At 36.4% G+C, this 14,913-nt stretch overlaps 1 protein-coding gene across 2 annotated transcripts in view; it reads left to right on the top strand.

Annotated features, from left to right (window-relative positions):
* LOC126187683 (pyruvate dehydrogenase phosphatase regulatory subunit, mitochondrial) overlaps window positions 1–14,913 on the top strand; it is a 97,684-nt gene that overhangs the window by 56,007 nt on the left and 26,764 nt on the right. For both annotated transcript variants that reach the window (XM_049928918.1, XM_049928919.1), the window contains exons 7-9: window positions 2,790–2,982; window positions 9,014–9,178; window positions 12,024–12,199. In XM_049928918.1, the coding sequence (XP_049784875.1) occupies window positions 2,790–2,982; window positions 9,014–9,178; window positions 12,024–12,199 (534 nt within the window). The remainder of the gene's footprint in view (window positions 1–2,789; window positions 2,983–9,013; window positions 9,179–12,023; window positions 12,200–14,913) is intronic.

Below are 14,913 nucleotides of genomic sequence, written 5' to 3'. Positions count from 1 at the left end.
TTCTTAGCTCAATGCCCCTCTGTAGACATTCTGCAAGCACCTATGAATATCTGTGATGCTCTGGTTTTACTCCAAATGAAATTCGATGACAGCTCGCTGCTTGGAAAGCATCACCAATACAGACACCATTTTGAAGGCTAAGTGCCTGTACCTGTTGGAACTTCATGTAACTATAGGGGCTGAAGCGGGAATATTCCATGATGTCCCACAGCAAATTCTACATTTTTCAATCACAACAGGCAAGAAAAACATATATGTTACATTACTTTACCCTTCAAATTCAACTGTCAGCTTGAAACAAAGCAAAGTGGATCATCACCACTTGCTAAGGGTAAATAAATGTTCCATTTTCTCTTTCTTGTTTTTGTTTTCTTTTTGCACATCATTTTGCACAACCATTAACTACTAAATATCAAAAGTATTTCACAAGCTGTAAGGTCCAACTTCTTATTATTCAGACAATAATTTATGTTTTACTGATTTGTATCAAGTTCTTAATTTTGCTGGGGATTTTTTAATGCACAGAATAACCTGAAATTTTGTGGTACTGTGTGTTCTAAAAATTCTACTGTATTAGTAAATTTTTGCTATAAAAATGACCTATACTGATTTAGAGGCATCTTATAAGCTTCCTAAGTATAGAAATGTGTTTCGTCTTACTTGATATGCAGCAACCTGGAAGTTATTTTGATGTAAACATTTTATTGCCCATATAAAACTTAAATTTTGCTCCACAATAGATAGATCTGACAAATCAGTGTTCAAAAAGCATATGAGATATTTACAGGTATAAGGAAATTCATATTTTTTGATTGATGTTATTAATTACAATTATATTACCATAAACTGTATAATATAAGGCTATTTAAATAATATTTGTATAAATATTTGTATAAATATGCTCCAATTTAGATTATGTAATATGAAATGAGGCAGAGTAGGAGTTGTTATAGAATATTTTTAGTAGTAGCAAGTAATACCCAGTATGTAACTGTTGCAAAATGTTTTTGAATACAAATACCTCATGCCATCCAGTGAATTGTAATTTATTAAGGGCTTGGTAAAAGCCGTTGTGTCTACAACCAGAACTCTGCATAACAACACCACAAGAAGTAGATTTGTATGAACAACAATTGTTTAAGTGTGTTAGGCTTTGGACACTCATTCACTCACTTGCTCTTTGTTGAATAAATGACAAGTCAAAGCTTATTAAATGTCAGATTTATCATTAACTGTAAAATTTATCGGAGAATTGAAATTTCAGTAGTAATTGGACTGTCAACTTCAGAACATTAATGGGAGAGAACATTACAAGATGATAGCCTGATGGTTAGATTTATATAAAAATTGTACTATGAAACAGTTCATCTCATTCTAAATTCACTCGTGAAAGATGAATTTAATTTTACCATGTTCATCTCATTAACTGTGATACTTATATTGGCCCCAATAATCTTGTGTTTTACAGTGCACAAAAGATATAAAATGTGTCATGTACATAGAAATATAAAAATGTGGCCAATGAATATGATAATGTACAAGAATAAGCTATAATACTAAAAGTATACAGTACAGCACGCAACAGATATTATGTAACTTATCTGTCACACTTATACAGTGCAATATAACAACACTGTGCCATTCAAAGTAATAATTATATTACTAACAATAAGTGTAATTAAGGTTAAAGTAGAGACAATACAAGTAATTGGCCTTTATATATTCATCAATTAAGAGGAGTGTTTGAGTAAAATGTTCTTAATTCCTGAATGTGTTGTTATTTTCATGAACTGAAAGGTATAATTTGTTGTAGAGGTCAGTGCCCTTATTTCTTATCTCAACTAGATTCCTGTACAGCTTTTGGCTTGTTCGATGATTGTTTACCTGGTACATGTATTGTGAACAGACTTATTAGTCTCACACAAATGTGGTTTCCTGTTAACATAGGCCACAGTTCATGGAATAGCCAATGCTTGTAAGTCCCTCAATATTGGCCAAGCAGACGTGTTGAGGAGACACCATTTCATTCTTGTTATGAGCCCCTTTTGCATTTGTAAGTTTTCTTATCTATTGACCCCAGAATGGAATGCCACAAGAGATAACTGAATGTATTAATGCAAAATAAAGTGTCTTAAGTATTGTGATATCGCAGGACAGACTAAGAATTCAAAAAGCATTACACGGATTGCTCACTCCTTTAGCTGATTTCCTCTGTGAATATTTTATTGTATGTTACTGTTGGTCAGCACCCCAAGAAATTTTATTTCCTTGGCTTGATCTATTGCTTCATTAATGATTAGTGAGGGTTCCATAGAGGTAGGGTCATTTTTGGAGGCACTGTATAGCATATGTGCAGTTTTGTTTTTATTTAGTAGTAGTCTATTACTGTACAAATGTGAAATCAGTTTGTTTATTACATCAGTTACTTCATCCCTCATTATTTGAATTGATGGTTTTTGGAAAAGGAAATCTGCATTATCTGCAAACAAGACGAGTAATGCTTTAGACAGATCACTGATAAATAAACAGAGAAGGAGGGGTTCCAGAAATGAGTCTTGAGGCACACCTTACCCACAGTTCCATTGAACAGAACCTTATGAGCAACTTTACTAGAAATTTGAATCAACTGCCTCCTATTTTTGAGGTAAGACTGAAACCACCGATTGTAACTGCCTCTGACACCATATGACTTCAGTTTTTGTAGCACCATATGACTTCAGTTTTTGTAGCAGTAATGAATTATTAAGTCAGTGTATTCAAAATTATGCAGTAGTTGTTACTGGTTTCAGATTCAGAACTACTACGTTGCAGCAGGAATGAAAACTGTTGGAATCTCAGCAGCTGGTGGAGTAGGCCGTGCAACAGCTGAAATGATAGTACATGGCTCAACACAGTATGACATGTATGAAATAGATATAAGCCGCTTTCTTGGCCTTCACAACAATCGTAAATTCCTTAGAGACCGTGTAAGGGAAGTCCCAGGTAAACTGTCTTTTTCTTTAATTATCTTTTTTGTTAATAGTTTTTGTGTACTGATTAGTTTTTGAAAAATTGTTTTACATAATTTACAAAATCAACATGCTGCAGTGATAGAGATTATTGTATTTTATGTCCATGTTGAAAAAGCAACACAGCTAGCATTTGAAGAAAGAACCAATAAAATAGCTAATGAAAGTGATGAGGCAATGCAGTGGAATAATATCAAGATGAGTATCACTGGAGCAACAAATGAGCCTTTAGGAAAGAGGATAGTAGAACCCAGAAAACCTTGGATAGCAAAAGAAATACTAAACCAAATTCAGGAAAAGGAGTAAGCTCAGGAAGGAAAACAATGTAGTTGACAACAGAAGAATTAAAAATCACACACAACCACATTCAGAGAAGAGAAAGGGAAACAGGCCAAAACCATTGCTGAAGAGACAGAAGAAAGCCCCCCCAAAAAAAAGGAAAACAGGACCAAGTTTATAAGAAAGTCAGTGCTCTCAAGTAAAAACCTAGAACAAAATCTGTAGTAGTTAAAATAAAGTGGGTATACCACTGATAGACAGTTACAAGATATGTGCTCATTGGCTAGAACACAAGGAAGAGCTGTATGATAGGGATTTCAAGAATGAAAGTAATCTAATTGGAGACATCATTGAGTGTCAATGAGAATGTAATGTCTGTCAATAATGAGACATGAATTTTAACATGTCCTTCAGAGTATCAAAGAAACAAAAGTGACCGGTACTGATGACATTCCTGCAGAATTGCTGAAAACTTCAGATAACAACTTGAAAGACCAATTATTTAGAGTAATAAATGACTGCAACAAAAGAGGTGTCATTTCAGAAGACTTCACACAATGCATAACCATTACCATACATAAAATAGGAAAGGCAGTTGACTGTACCAATTATACAACAATATCAATGTTATCAAGTCTCCAAAATACTTTATTAATATAGTTAACATGAGGATAAAAGGAAAAGTAGATAAGTGTACTGGAGAAGACCTATTTGGATTTGGAGAAGGCGGAAGAACAAGGGAAGTAAGGCCTTGTGGATGCTGTTGGAGAGAAGTCAAATAATGAATAATCCAGGATGGAATATTGTCATTATTATGAAAAGGATATAGTGCTACTCACCATATAGTGGAGATGTTGAGTTGCAGACAGGCACAACAGAAAGACTGCTAAACTAGTAAGCTTTTGCCAAAAGGCCTCCTTCTGAATTTGATGACATACATACGCACACAAACAGTGAGATGTGTTTGTGTGCATGTGTGTGTGCATGTTGTCTAATTTGGAAGCAGCCTTCTTGGCTGAAAGCTTACTTGTTTATCAGTCTTTTTGTTGTGCCTGTCTGTGACTCAACATTGTAATATTGCTATTGGACAGGATGGATGGATATGAATAGAAGAAGGTATCCTATGTTCAGACTTAGAAAAAGTTTTTCACATTGTGAACTGGGAGCTCCTCTTTAGCACTATGAAGAAACAGGACTTGACTGGAAAGACCAAAGCATGAACATAACCATCAGTAAGCACATGTGTATACATCATTAAGGTAGAGGAAGAGGTCAGGGTTAAAAAGCAGTTACACAAGGATGTCCTCTATCTCCATATTTATTTAATGTGTTCATTGAGGAAGCTATTCAGATCATGAAGATGAAGACAAAAGGAATAAAAGACAATGGTGGAGGATATATTGTATCAGATTTTCTGATGACATTGTGATATGAGGGCTATTCAGAAAGCAGGGAACGTTTCTGTCTGACGCCGCTAGGCATGCGCTGATTGCGTATATTTTGGTATGTGCATGCTCGGCAGCTCAGTTGGCATCCATGCGTGACAGTGGTAACTTCTCTGGGCATCTGGTTTTTTTTTTTTCGATATTCAAATTTGAAATTGGCGCTGCAATCTAAAATCCTGCCAGTTGTGAGGTCCGATCTTTGATGTGGTTTTTGTTGGCAAAAAACCTAAAACCTAGAGAAATTTATCGTGAACTGTGTGAAGTGTATGGAAACAATGTAATGAGTGAATGTTCCATCCTGAAATAGTGCATTTGGTTTAAAAATGGCTGAACCAACGTTCATGATGAAGAGAAGAGTGGACGTCTGAGTATTGTGATTGACGATCTTGTCAGTAAAGTCGATCAATCAATTCTTTAAAACCGTTGCTTCACAATAAAGGAGCTTTCACTTTCTTTCCCACAAGTTTCAAGGACGTTGTTGTTTGAAATTGTCACTCAAAAGCTAAGGTACCACAAATTTTGTTTTTGCAAGAAAATGCCCGATCTCACACAGCAAACTGCACTAAATTAATTCATTCAAATGGGAAATTTTTCCTCATCTGCCCTACAGCCCCAATCTTGCACCAAGCGACTTCCACCTGTTTCCCAAGATGAAGAACTGGCTTGCATTGCAGCACTTTGATGACGACGCGGAACTCCCTGGCTGAAGTCTCAGGCAGCAGAATTTTACGACGGTCTTTCAAAGCTTGTCCACCGCTATTATAAGTGCCCCCATATGTTTGGTGATTATGTGGAAAAGTAGTATGTCAGTTGCTCTTTCAGATGTATATAGTAAAATGTATTTCTTGTATTTAGTGTTCTTGTTAATGCCAAAATGTTCCCTACTTTCTGAATAGCCCTTGTAATTACAGATATCCCTAAATGAAATTAATGGAATGCTGCAAGTCCTATCACACATTCTTAAACTACGGAAATTAAAAGTGAACAAGCAGAAAGCAAAGGTAATGACAGAACAGAAAAATATGGGAATAATTAAAACCAATATAAAAATTGATGACATTTGAACTGATCAGGTGAAACAGTTTTGGTAGTGTAATCACAGAGGACAATAGATGCTTAATGGAAGTGAAGAGAAGAACTGCACTGGCAAAACAGCCATTTGAGACTAAGAAAAATTATATCAGAGAATCCTGTGCTGAATCATTTGTATTGAGTACACTGCTCTATGGAAGAGAAGGTTGGAAGCTGAGTAAACTGGAATGGAATCTACTTGAAACTACTGAAATGTGGATTTAGTAGAAAAAGACATGATTGAGCTAGACAAAAGGAAAAACTAACCTGTAAGTCTAAATGGGAGTAAACAAAGAGAGAAGATTAGTAAAGGAAATGAAAAGAGAACAATAAAATTTTCTGTCTGTGTCATCATTAATACTGTTGAAGGGAAAGTGCTGCCAATGAAAAGAAGAGGATGGCCTGGGATGAAATATTTGAGACACATCATGAAGATGATAGGATCTGACAATTACATGGGAACTGAGATGAACAGCTAATGACAGAAGAGAATGGTTGCTTGACAAGGCATTAGCATTTAGTGTCTGTGCCAATTCTGCAATACTGTTCCTGTGTTTGGAATCCTTATAAAGTAGGCAAAAGTGCCATTACACTTTACAATCATCAGGCAGCAAATAGAATGATTATTTACTCCCAGCAGCAACAAACATTGCTCATAATGATAAACACTGAAAGACAGAACTATTAGATTTACTTTGGCAAACACTGCCTGCACCACCAACAGATACCAATTAAAAAAAAAAAAAAATCAGCCCTTAATAAGATTACAAAAATCATCAGACCACCAAAAACTGGCAATTCTTCTAGTTAAGGGTGTTTTTAGGTGTAAAATCATTGTAATCAGTCAGTTGTTGAAGCATATTTGCAGAGAAGCTTAAATTTGGTGTAGTACCATCGATATATAAAAATCATTCTAAGCAATCAACTACTTGTTACCGATCCATTTCACAGCCTCCAGGCTTTTCAGAGACTTTTGAGAGCTTGGCCTATGATAGAATATGACTCATTTTTCAGATCAAAACTTTTTAATTGTTTTCCAGTTTGGCTTTTGTCAAGGAACTTATGTCTAAGACCTTACAAACAAAATCCTGTTGGAGCAACCAAAACTAAGTATGCTTTTTGTACACTCTGTATGCTTTATGTAGTATCTGTATCCTTTTGTGTACTCTGTGACCTTATCGAGGCCTTTAATGTGCAAAACTTACATGTGTACTTGGTAAGCAGAACTCTGTATGCCATTAACGGAACCCCTTTTCATCGATGAAGACTTACTTTCATAACAGAAGGAAGAAGGTTACGTTAAAACATATAAATAAAACTAAAATCAGAATGGGGCAACATAAAATACACAGACCAACAGTGTTCAAAACTGCTTCCACTCCTTTTCTTAACGTTCATAAATGGCCTTCCAATCACAGGTCTGTTAACAAGGTATAAGGTTTTCTGCTAATCCAAGCAAACTGGTAAAAGGCCCAAACTCTAACCACATCAGACACGGACATGTAGGTGAATAAGCCTACAACTGGCTCTCAGCTGTTAAAAGCCAACACAGGTGAAGGGTGGTCATGAAATTATAATTATCACCTTAAAAAGAGAGAGAAGCTGTCATCATCAAACTCTGTGATTGGGAGAATCATCCTGTACATACACACCCTTCAACTTGATACATTTTTTCCAATCATGGATAACTTGGTGGTAATCTTAGTGGTATAAATCTGGATTTTTACTATTTAGAAACTGTTTCGCCTCAAAAAACCACTTATTGCTGTTCTGAAAACGACTGCCAGACAGCCGTTTCTTTACCCACAGGAGGAGACAATAAATGATAGCTCAAAGAAGCAGAATGGGTGTGTGTGTGTGTCAGCAGAATTACCTGGGGTGTCGTTAAACAAAGAAACCCTGTTGGACAATTTGCCATGATGCTTTATCTTGCCAGCCTCACACACCCTAAACAGAAGTTTTGCAGGCCAAGGCAGGTTCAAAAAAACACTCAGTACCCTTTTCCCAGTAATGATGTGGACTTCACATTTTTCAGCAATGGTGAATACCCTAACTGCAAGAATGTAAGTAAATTGTCACAAACGTTTATTTTGAGAAAATATTACTCCACTTTTCATCATAACCAATGAAAATAAAACAATGATGTAACCATTAACAGTAAGACAATCATGTAACCGTTAACAGTAAAAAGGTTCTCAGGATTGTTACTGAGGTTTTAATTGTGGTTGCTAAAGGGACAAACAAAACTGCCAGGACTCTGATGGGAGTGCTGTAGTGCAAGTCATTTACCAGACAATGGTTGGGCTGCTGATGGCATGGCTGAATTCTTGCTGGAGTCAGCTGGCAGCTTCAGCTTGAAGCAGCATGAATGTGGTGAGAGGTGTATGTCTTTCGGCAGTGGTCAGAGTAGAATGTTTGGCTTTAGTGGCAGTGACACTCACAAGCGAAGTCTCACCCAGGTCCCCATTCAAGTGATCACTCTGGAGTCTCAAAGTGGAATTCCTTCTCTCAAGGCTTGCCGAGAAGTTTCTCTTTTTTAGTCTCAAAGTAAAGTCACCCACGTGAGTTGTCTCTCTCCTAACATTCTGCAGAGATGTGACCATGCATCTGATTGGCCAACAGATATTCTTTTTCAGGCCAATGAAATTATTTTGCAACTACTTCCTTAACTGCAGAATAATGCCCACAATTCCCATAGTAGGAGGTCCACCTCAGCTGCCAAGAAAGTTATTCTTAGAAGACATTCCCTTACTTGACAAGTTGTGTCTTATTTGTAAAGTTTTAATGTTCTGTGCCCTGTGGACATGTCCTTTTGTCATTCCTGCCTTTGAAAAGTACCTTTACATCTGCAAATGTCTGCTCTCACTCCAGCGTGACAATATGGACCCACGTCCAGTCAGTGCCCACTCAAACATACAATGGAGGCTGGGGAGGAGAAGGTGGTGAACCCTATGGCATCCTTCACCCCATGGCTCCAAGCTCCACAGATGCCAACAAGTGGTTATTGTACCTGGATGGCAGGCTGAGTGTCTCAGTGGAGTCCTACCTTCATCTTAAGTTTTAATCCTGTTTATGTGTTTTGATTATCTACTTTATACAGCATCTTAACCATTTATTTACTGCAACATAATACTTTGTCCTTCCTTGAAAACTGTTGAAAGAACTGTTATTTTTAATGGCACTGCAAGAGCCCCCTTTTCTGTTCTTCAGGAATGCATTATGGTATTAACTATCCTTTCCATGAGTTTAAAACTGGTCGCAAACTGCGAATGTCACCAATCTATCCAAAGCTGAAAGATGCTGGAGCAGTCTTTGGACAGGTCATGGGATATGAGAGACCTTCTTACTTTGATCCAGAGAATACTGTTCAGAGTGGTAAGTTACATGGCAAATTTCTTATATAAGAGTAAATATATTTTGTGTCTTGATATCAGATATTCTTTTATTTTATGCATTGTAACAGTGTTGATCTCATATACACTGTTTTTAAAGTAACCCTTGCCATATCCATGACTTTGAATAAATTTTGTGGGATTGTTTGTTACACCTCAAAGCAATATCATATGTAGCCATAACTTGGTATTAGTTATCTGCCAAATTCTGTAGTATTGCTTGGAAGAAAGAGCAGATGAGTGTGTTAATTCATATGCCTTGTAACCAGATGTTGATTATTGTGTTAAACTGTACTTTAGTAGACAAAAGCTATAAAATTCATAAAAAACAACAAAAAAAGTAAACCTGTGAAGCAAATGTATGAAATCATAAAGTAGACAGATGAAGCTTTTGTAATCTGAAACCACACAATATATCACCTTCTGAGTTATTTTACTCAATGATGCTACTGAGAAAATATTTATTAACAATATTGGCTTCATTTCTCGCAAAATACTGTGTAATGTATATTAACACAATTACTTATGTTATCATCTTGAGTTTTCCCTGTTTAGACTTACTTCACCTAGTCCCTGTTTGCATTGCATCTTTTCTGCTAATTTTGGAAACCTTTTCTTCACAGTTCATCTCTTATATTCTGTTCTGTTATTGCTGGCATTTCCATTAAGCTCACTGTCAACAGGACGTTAAACCCTGGTCTTCTCTCCTTTTGTGATTTTCCTGTTCTGCTTGATTCTAAATGTTAAATTCCATGTTTTGTATTTATTGTTCTGCAGTTTAGTATAGCTGTTGGCTGTTGTGCCATGAATACAAATTTCCACCATAACTGAGTTGAGACAGCATTCTTGTCCTGGCACCAGAAGTGCTAATTTAGTAAGTTCATGCACAGGCAATTTGGACGTTCAGTAAAGTATTGACTGTGAGAATCTCTAGCCAGTATTGTAGCTCATCTTGCTGCAGCCACTGCACAAGTATACTCAACTCTTATAAATTAAAACTGAGAGAAAATATTAAATGTGCAATCAACTCTAAAGAGAATAAGTCAACTTCTCATTACATTCTTAGGGATAGCATACAGTTTTTTCTCCTGGTTTGTTCTGACAAGGAAAATGAGAAAATTAAAAAAGTTACCATAATAGAAAAATCAAAAGATGGAAGAATCAAACAAAAAATGAGGAAAAGCAGACACTCACTCAAAGCTGACTGTCATATGGTGCACACACACATTTAACATCTCAGAAAATTGTGATAGCTGTTGAACGATCACTTTTTTTCTAGTTAATGTACTCAGGGTACCTGCTCACCCCTTCCACTCACACACAGATTAGTATAAATGACCAGACCCATTAGTATCTCCCTTCCAGTTTCACAGCCTTTGTTCATATTCCCTATGGTAGTTCTGCATTCAAACCAAAGCTTACCTCTTCTGCTTTAATATTCTCAATGGTTTTGTCCAGCACACCTACCATTATTTTGATGTCTTCTGTGTTAGCACTTCATCTCGCATGACAATTTGTGTTTGATCCTGGAATTTTCACTCTCTCTTTAAAATTTGCAGATTATTCCACCATTTTTTTCTCATAGAGTTCACAGTTCAACTGTAAGCTCCTGCCTAAGGCCTTCCAGTGATCTTGTGCATTACTTCAGATATTCCTTTAATTATTCTAATATTATTTCCCGTTAACCATTTCATGTGATTCATTTGATGTTTCTGTTTTCCCTTGCTTTATGAATTCTGTAAGATATTCAAATTAATTATACCGTGTTCTGCATTTTTGGATTTCTAAAGTGGAACTGGTTATATCATTAAGTATCTTCAACAAATACCAAATTTGAGAGTAGTTCTGAAATGTTTTCAGCACCATTGGATATTCCTTGTTTGTTGATTATACTTTTTCTCCTGTTTCTCATTAACCAGTGAATTATACTTTTTCTCCTGTTCGTCATTAATCATTGAGAGTGTCTTCTACTCCCTGTCCACAGACCTGAAAAGGTCTCAGATTTGGTGTAGTCACTGTACACAATCAATTTACAAATTGCATGGTGTATTCAGAGAATGTAATAACTTTTGATGTGATTTACCACAACACTTTGGTGCACACACAATAGTTTTTGATTTGTAGGTATTGGTCGCATTTGAACATCTCACCATATTTTTGCTTTTTGTTCTGTCGATAGCGGCTCATTGCATATATCATTTTTCAGCTGGTAGTATTTGGAATTTGAAATTTCTTTAAATAATGAGACTGACTACATGTGGGAGAACGTGTGACTTGTTGCTATTCAGTCTGCCTTCAACAGTCTGAAATAGATACCTGAATGAATTCATTCTTCTCCTGTGGAAAAGTGGGTGGAATGATTTCCTTAATCCTAATTGGACAGCAGAATGAAAGCTGTGATAGAGTGAGATAGTAATTCTTACTTGGATGGAAATACCATGGAACAGAAGAATCGTTGCCCTCCTTGTTTAATTTTTTTCTGTGACTGTGTTGGCTGTTCCACATCATGAAACATAAAAAAAGCTGAGTGTTTATATCGGCATCTAATGAATCAGTGTACACTCAGTGTTCAATTGGATTTCTTCTACTGTACACTTTAGAATGTCTTTCTATCAATTACAGTTTGTTTCCAAATTTGTCACAAAGACTCTACAGAAGTTTTTCAGTCATTCTTCTGCAGCAGTTATGCCACAAATATGACTCAGTATAGCTATGAAGTCAAATTACAGTAAAGTAAGAGAATATTGATATTTAATACATTTTGTAATGATGTATTTTTTGCAGTGGATGTTTTGTTGGAAATAATATAACGCTTACTCCTTTTACAGACACTTGTGGACCTGTTCATGGGTACCAAAAAGGTAAAACAATTCCATTTCGGATAGCACGTACAGGAACATTTGTGAAGCCCCCTTGGTTTGATGTTGTTAGTGAAGAATATGCAGCTTGTCGGGAGGCTGTTGGCCTCAGTGATTATTCCTCTTTCACAAAAATTGATTTGTGGGTATGTAAATACTATGTAGACATTGAAAATAAAATTTTGAAATCAGTAAATAACTTAATTTCAAATTTGCAAGAGACTGGGAGGCTTTCAATAAGCAAAGAAATTTCTTATTTAATGTGCTGATTATTTAAATCTCATCATGAAAAACATCAACAAAAACAACCAATTTTTGAAAACGTAATGTAATTGGATGGATAAAAAAAATCTACACATGAATCGACAGTAGGAGGAAGTGTTCTCCTGCCACCACCAGGTGATGAAAACTGATTTTGAAAGCTTTCTTGGGATGATAGCTGACAGACACTCCTCAAATAAACTTTACGCAATATTTCAGCAGCTTGATAAATACAACTAGTGAAAATGTGAAAACAATTTTTAAAAAATTGGCTAGATGTGGGTAGGACTCGCATTCTGTGGGTTCTGTACAAAGTTAATTATGTATATAGATTGGTTATCCATCCCAAGAATCGAGAATTGTGATGATTTTTGCCTGTTATTAACACTGATACTGGCATGATATTGGTCTCATGATTTCCAAGACTTGTGAGAATGTTTTAATTTTACAGTTGAAGTCAGGTAACAAATGACAAAAGAAATATTTTTTTCCTGTAGCATAATTACAAATTAATAATTTTCAGATTTTTCCTTTACTTGTAATGTTAAACATTGCTTCCTGCCAAATTCCATGATTATAGTCAACAAGAAGTACCTGTTATTTATGAGTGTATTTGCGAGTATCAGAATATGTGACGTAGACAGACATATCTTTTGATTGCATTAAGTTAGAGGATTACATTTTTTAGACTGCTGAGGGACACTTGACCTTAGTATTTGAAATAAATTTCAACATGATACCTTTACCTGACCACAAGAATAAAGGGGTCCTAACAGATGGACGGACAAACAGACAGGCAGTTGGAAAAGAAATGCAAATTTTTTTTTCATGTAGTATAATTACAGATTAACAGTTTTCAGACTTTTTTCTTTAGTTGTACTTTGAAGCCTTGCTTCTTCCAAAATCTTGTGATTCCAGTTGTACAGGAAATACCCTATAGGTTTTGATGAGTAGTTTTTTGAGTATGAAAATATGTGACATAAATGGCCACCTTTTTTAACTGCACTGGCTTAGAAACTTCAGTTATGTATACCGCCAAGGAAACATAGACCTTAGCGTGTGCCATGAATTTCAAATGATACATCTGCCCATTCCTGAGAAAAAGGGCTTTTAAAAGGCAGAGATACAGAAGGACTGTAAAGGGTTCCATTTTTGTCGATTGACGTACAGCACCCTAAAAATGGATCCTTTAATGTAATTGACTGCCCAAAAAAGAGTCTATTAAAACGATGAATGTTTAAATTATAGTCATAAATAAGACGGTTATACTGCCAAAAGTTTGTATATGTTTTCACAATGAAACTGGTGGAAGTAAAAATGATGAAAAGAAGGAAAATTCCTGCAGATATATAGGGCGATTATAATTAAAGTTTCTGTTTCCAAACGCTGTAAATAAAAGAACCACTGCTCATAATGGCAGCAAATTTGAATGGAATATTATCAAAGGAGGGGGAAATGTTATGGAAACAAAAATTCACGAAAATTTTAACACATTTTTATTTAGCGTATGGCTAATACAGACATATCATGAAACTACATATACATATGTACATACTGACACACAAGAAACTTAAGTTTGTCTTTACAACTGAATATCCAATCCTTCAATCCAGCGCACTGCATCTGGAGTTGCTAGCAGGAAGTCCTCTTTGGCGCCGTGATAGGCTCGAATCCTGCATTCACTGACAATGTGGTGAACAGTCTGGTATGGAGCCCCGCAGTCACAAGCTGGATCAGGCAGCTTCTTCCACTTAAAGAGAGCATCCCTGCATTGCCCATGGCTGGTACGGATTCTGTTGAGAGTAGACCAGGTCTTGCGTGGTAAGCCGAATCCACTTGGAAGTTAAGCACCTGAGAAGATGTTATGCAGGTGCACATCTGTCACTGCTTCCCACCGACCTTTCCATTCTTCAAGAGGTTTGAAATTCTTATCAACCATGTCAGCAGCATCGCACAGAGTTGGATGACATGATTTCAGTCTCTTGTGATTTAAAAGTGCAGGTCGCTATGCACGGGTAGGTTAGAATCCCTGGAGATCTTGTGGAATTCTCTCATAAGGGCAGTACAATCTGTGTAGATCAGGAGGCATTATACCGGTTAACAGTGGAAGCCAATAAACTGGAGTAGATCTGATTGTGCCAGACATTATGCGCATTGTCGTATTCAGCTGGGTATCAACAAGCCTTGTATGATGACTATTCATCCAAACAGGTGCACAATACTCAGCACTTGAGTATACCAAGCCCAGAGCTGAAGTTCGCAGGGTGGTTGCTGAAGATCCCCAGGTAGTTCCGCATAGCTTATGGAGGATGTTGTTTCAAGTCCTCAGCTTTTGAGCTAAGTTAAGAAGGTGTTGTTTGAAGCATAGTGTACGATCCAGGATGACACCAAGATATTTTGGGTTCCAATTGTGACGAAGAATTCTGCCTCTGAAATTTACTTCCAGTTTTACGTTCGCCAACTGGTTATTTAGATGGAAGCAACACACTTCTGTTTTACTCACACTGGGTTGGAGTCTCCAGATTTTGAAGTAATTGTCTAATGCAGACAGGTCATTGGCTAAAATCTCTTCTGTTGTCTTCATTTCCTGGTGTTTGAC

The sequence above is a fragment of the Schistocerca cancellata genome, chromosome 5 (assembly GCF_023864275.1).
Source record: "Schistocerca cancellata isolate TAMUIC-IGC-003103 chromosome 5, iqSchCanc2.1, whole genome shotgun sequence".
NCBI lineage: Eukaryota > Metazoa > Arthropoda > Insecta > Orthoptera > Acrididae > Schistocerca > Schistocerca cancellata.
Note: the sequence above shows the minus strand (reverse complement) of the source record. Positions and strands in the feature narration are given on the sequence as shown.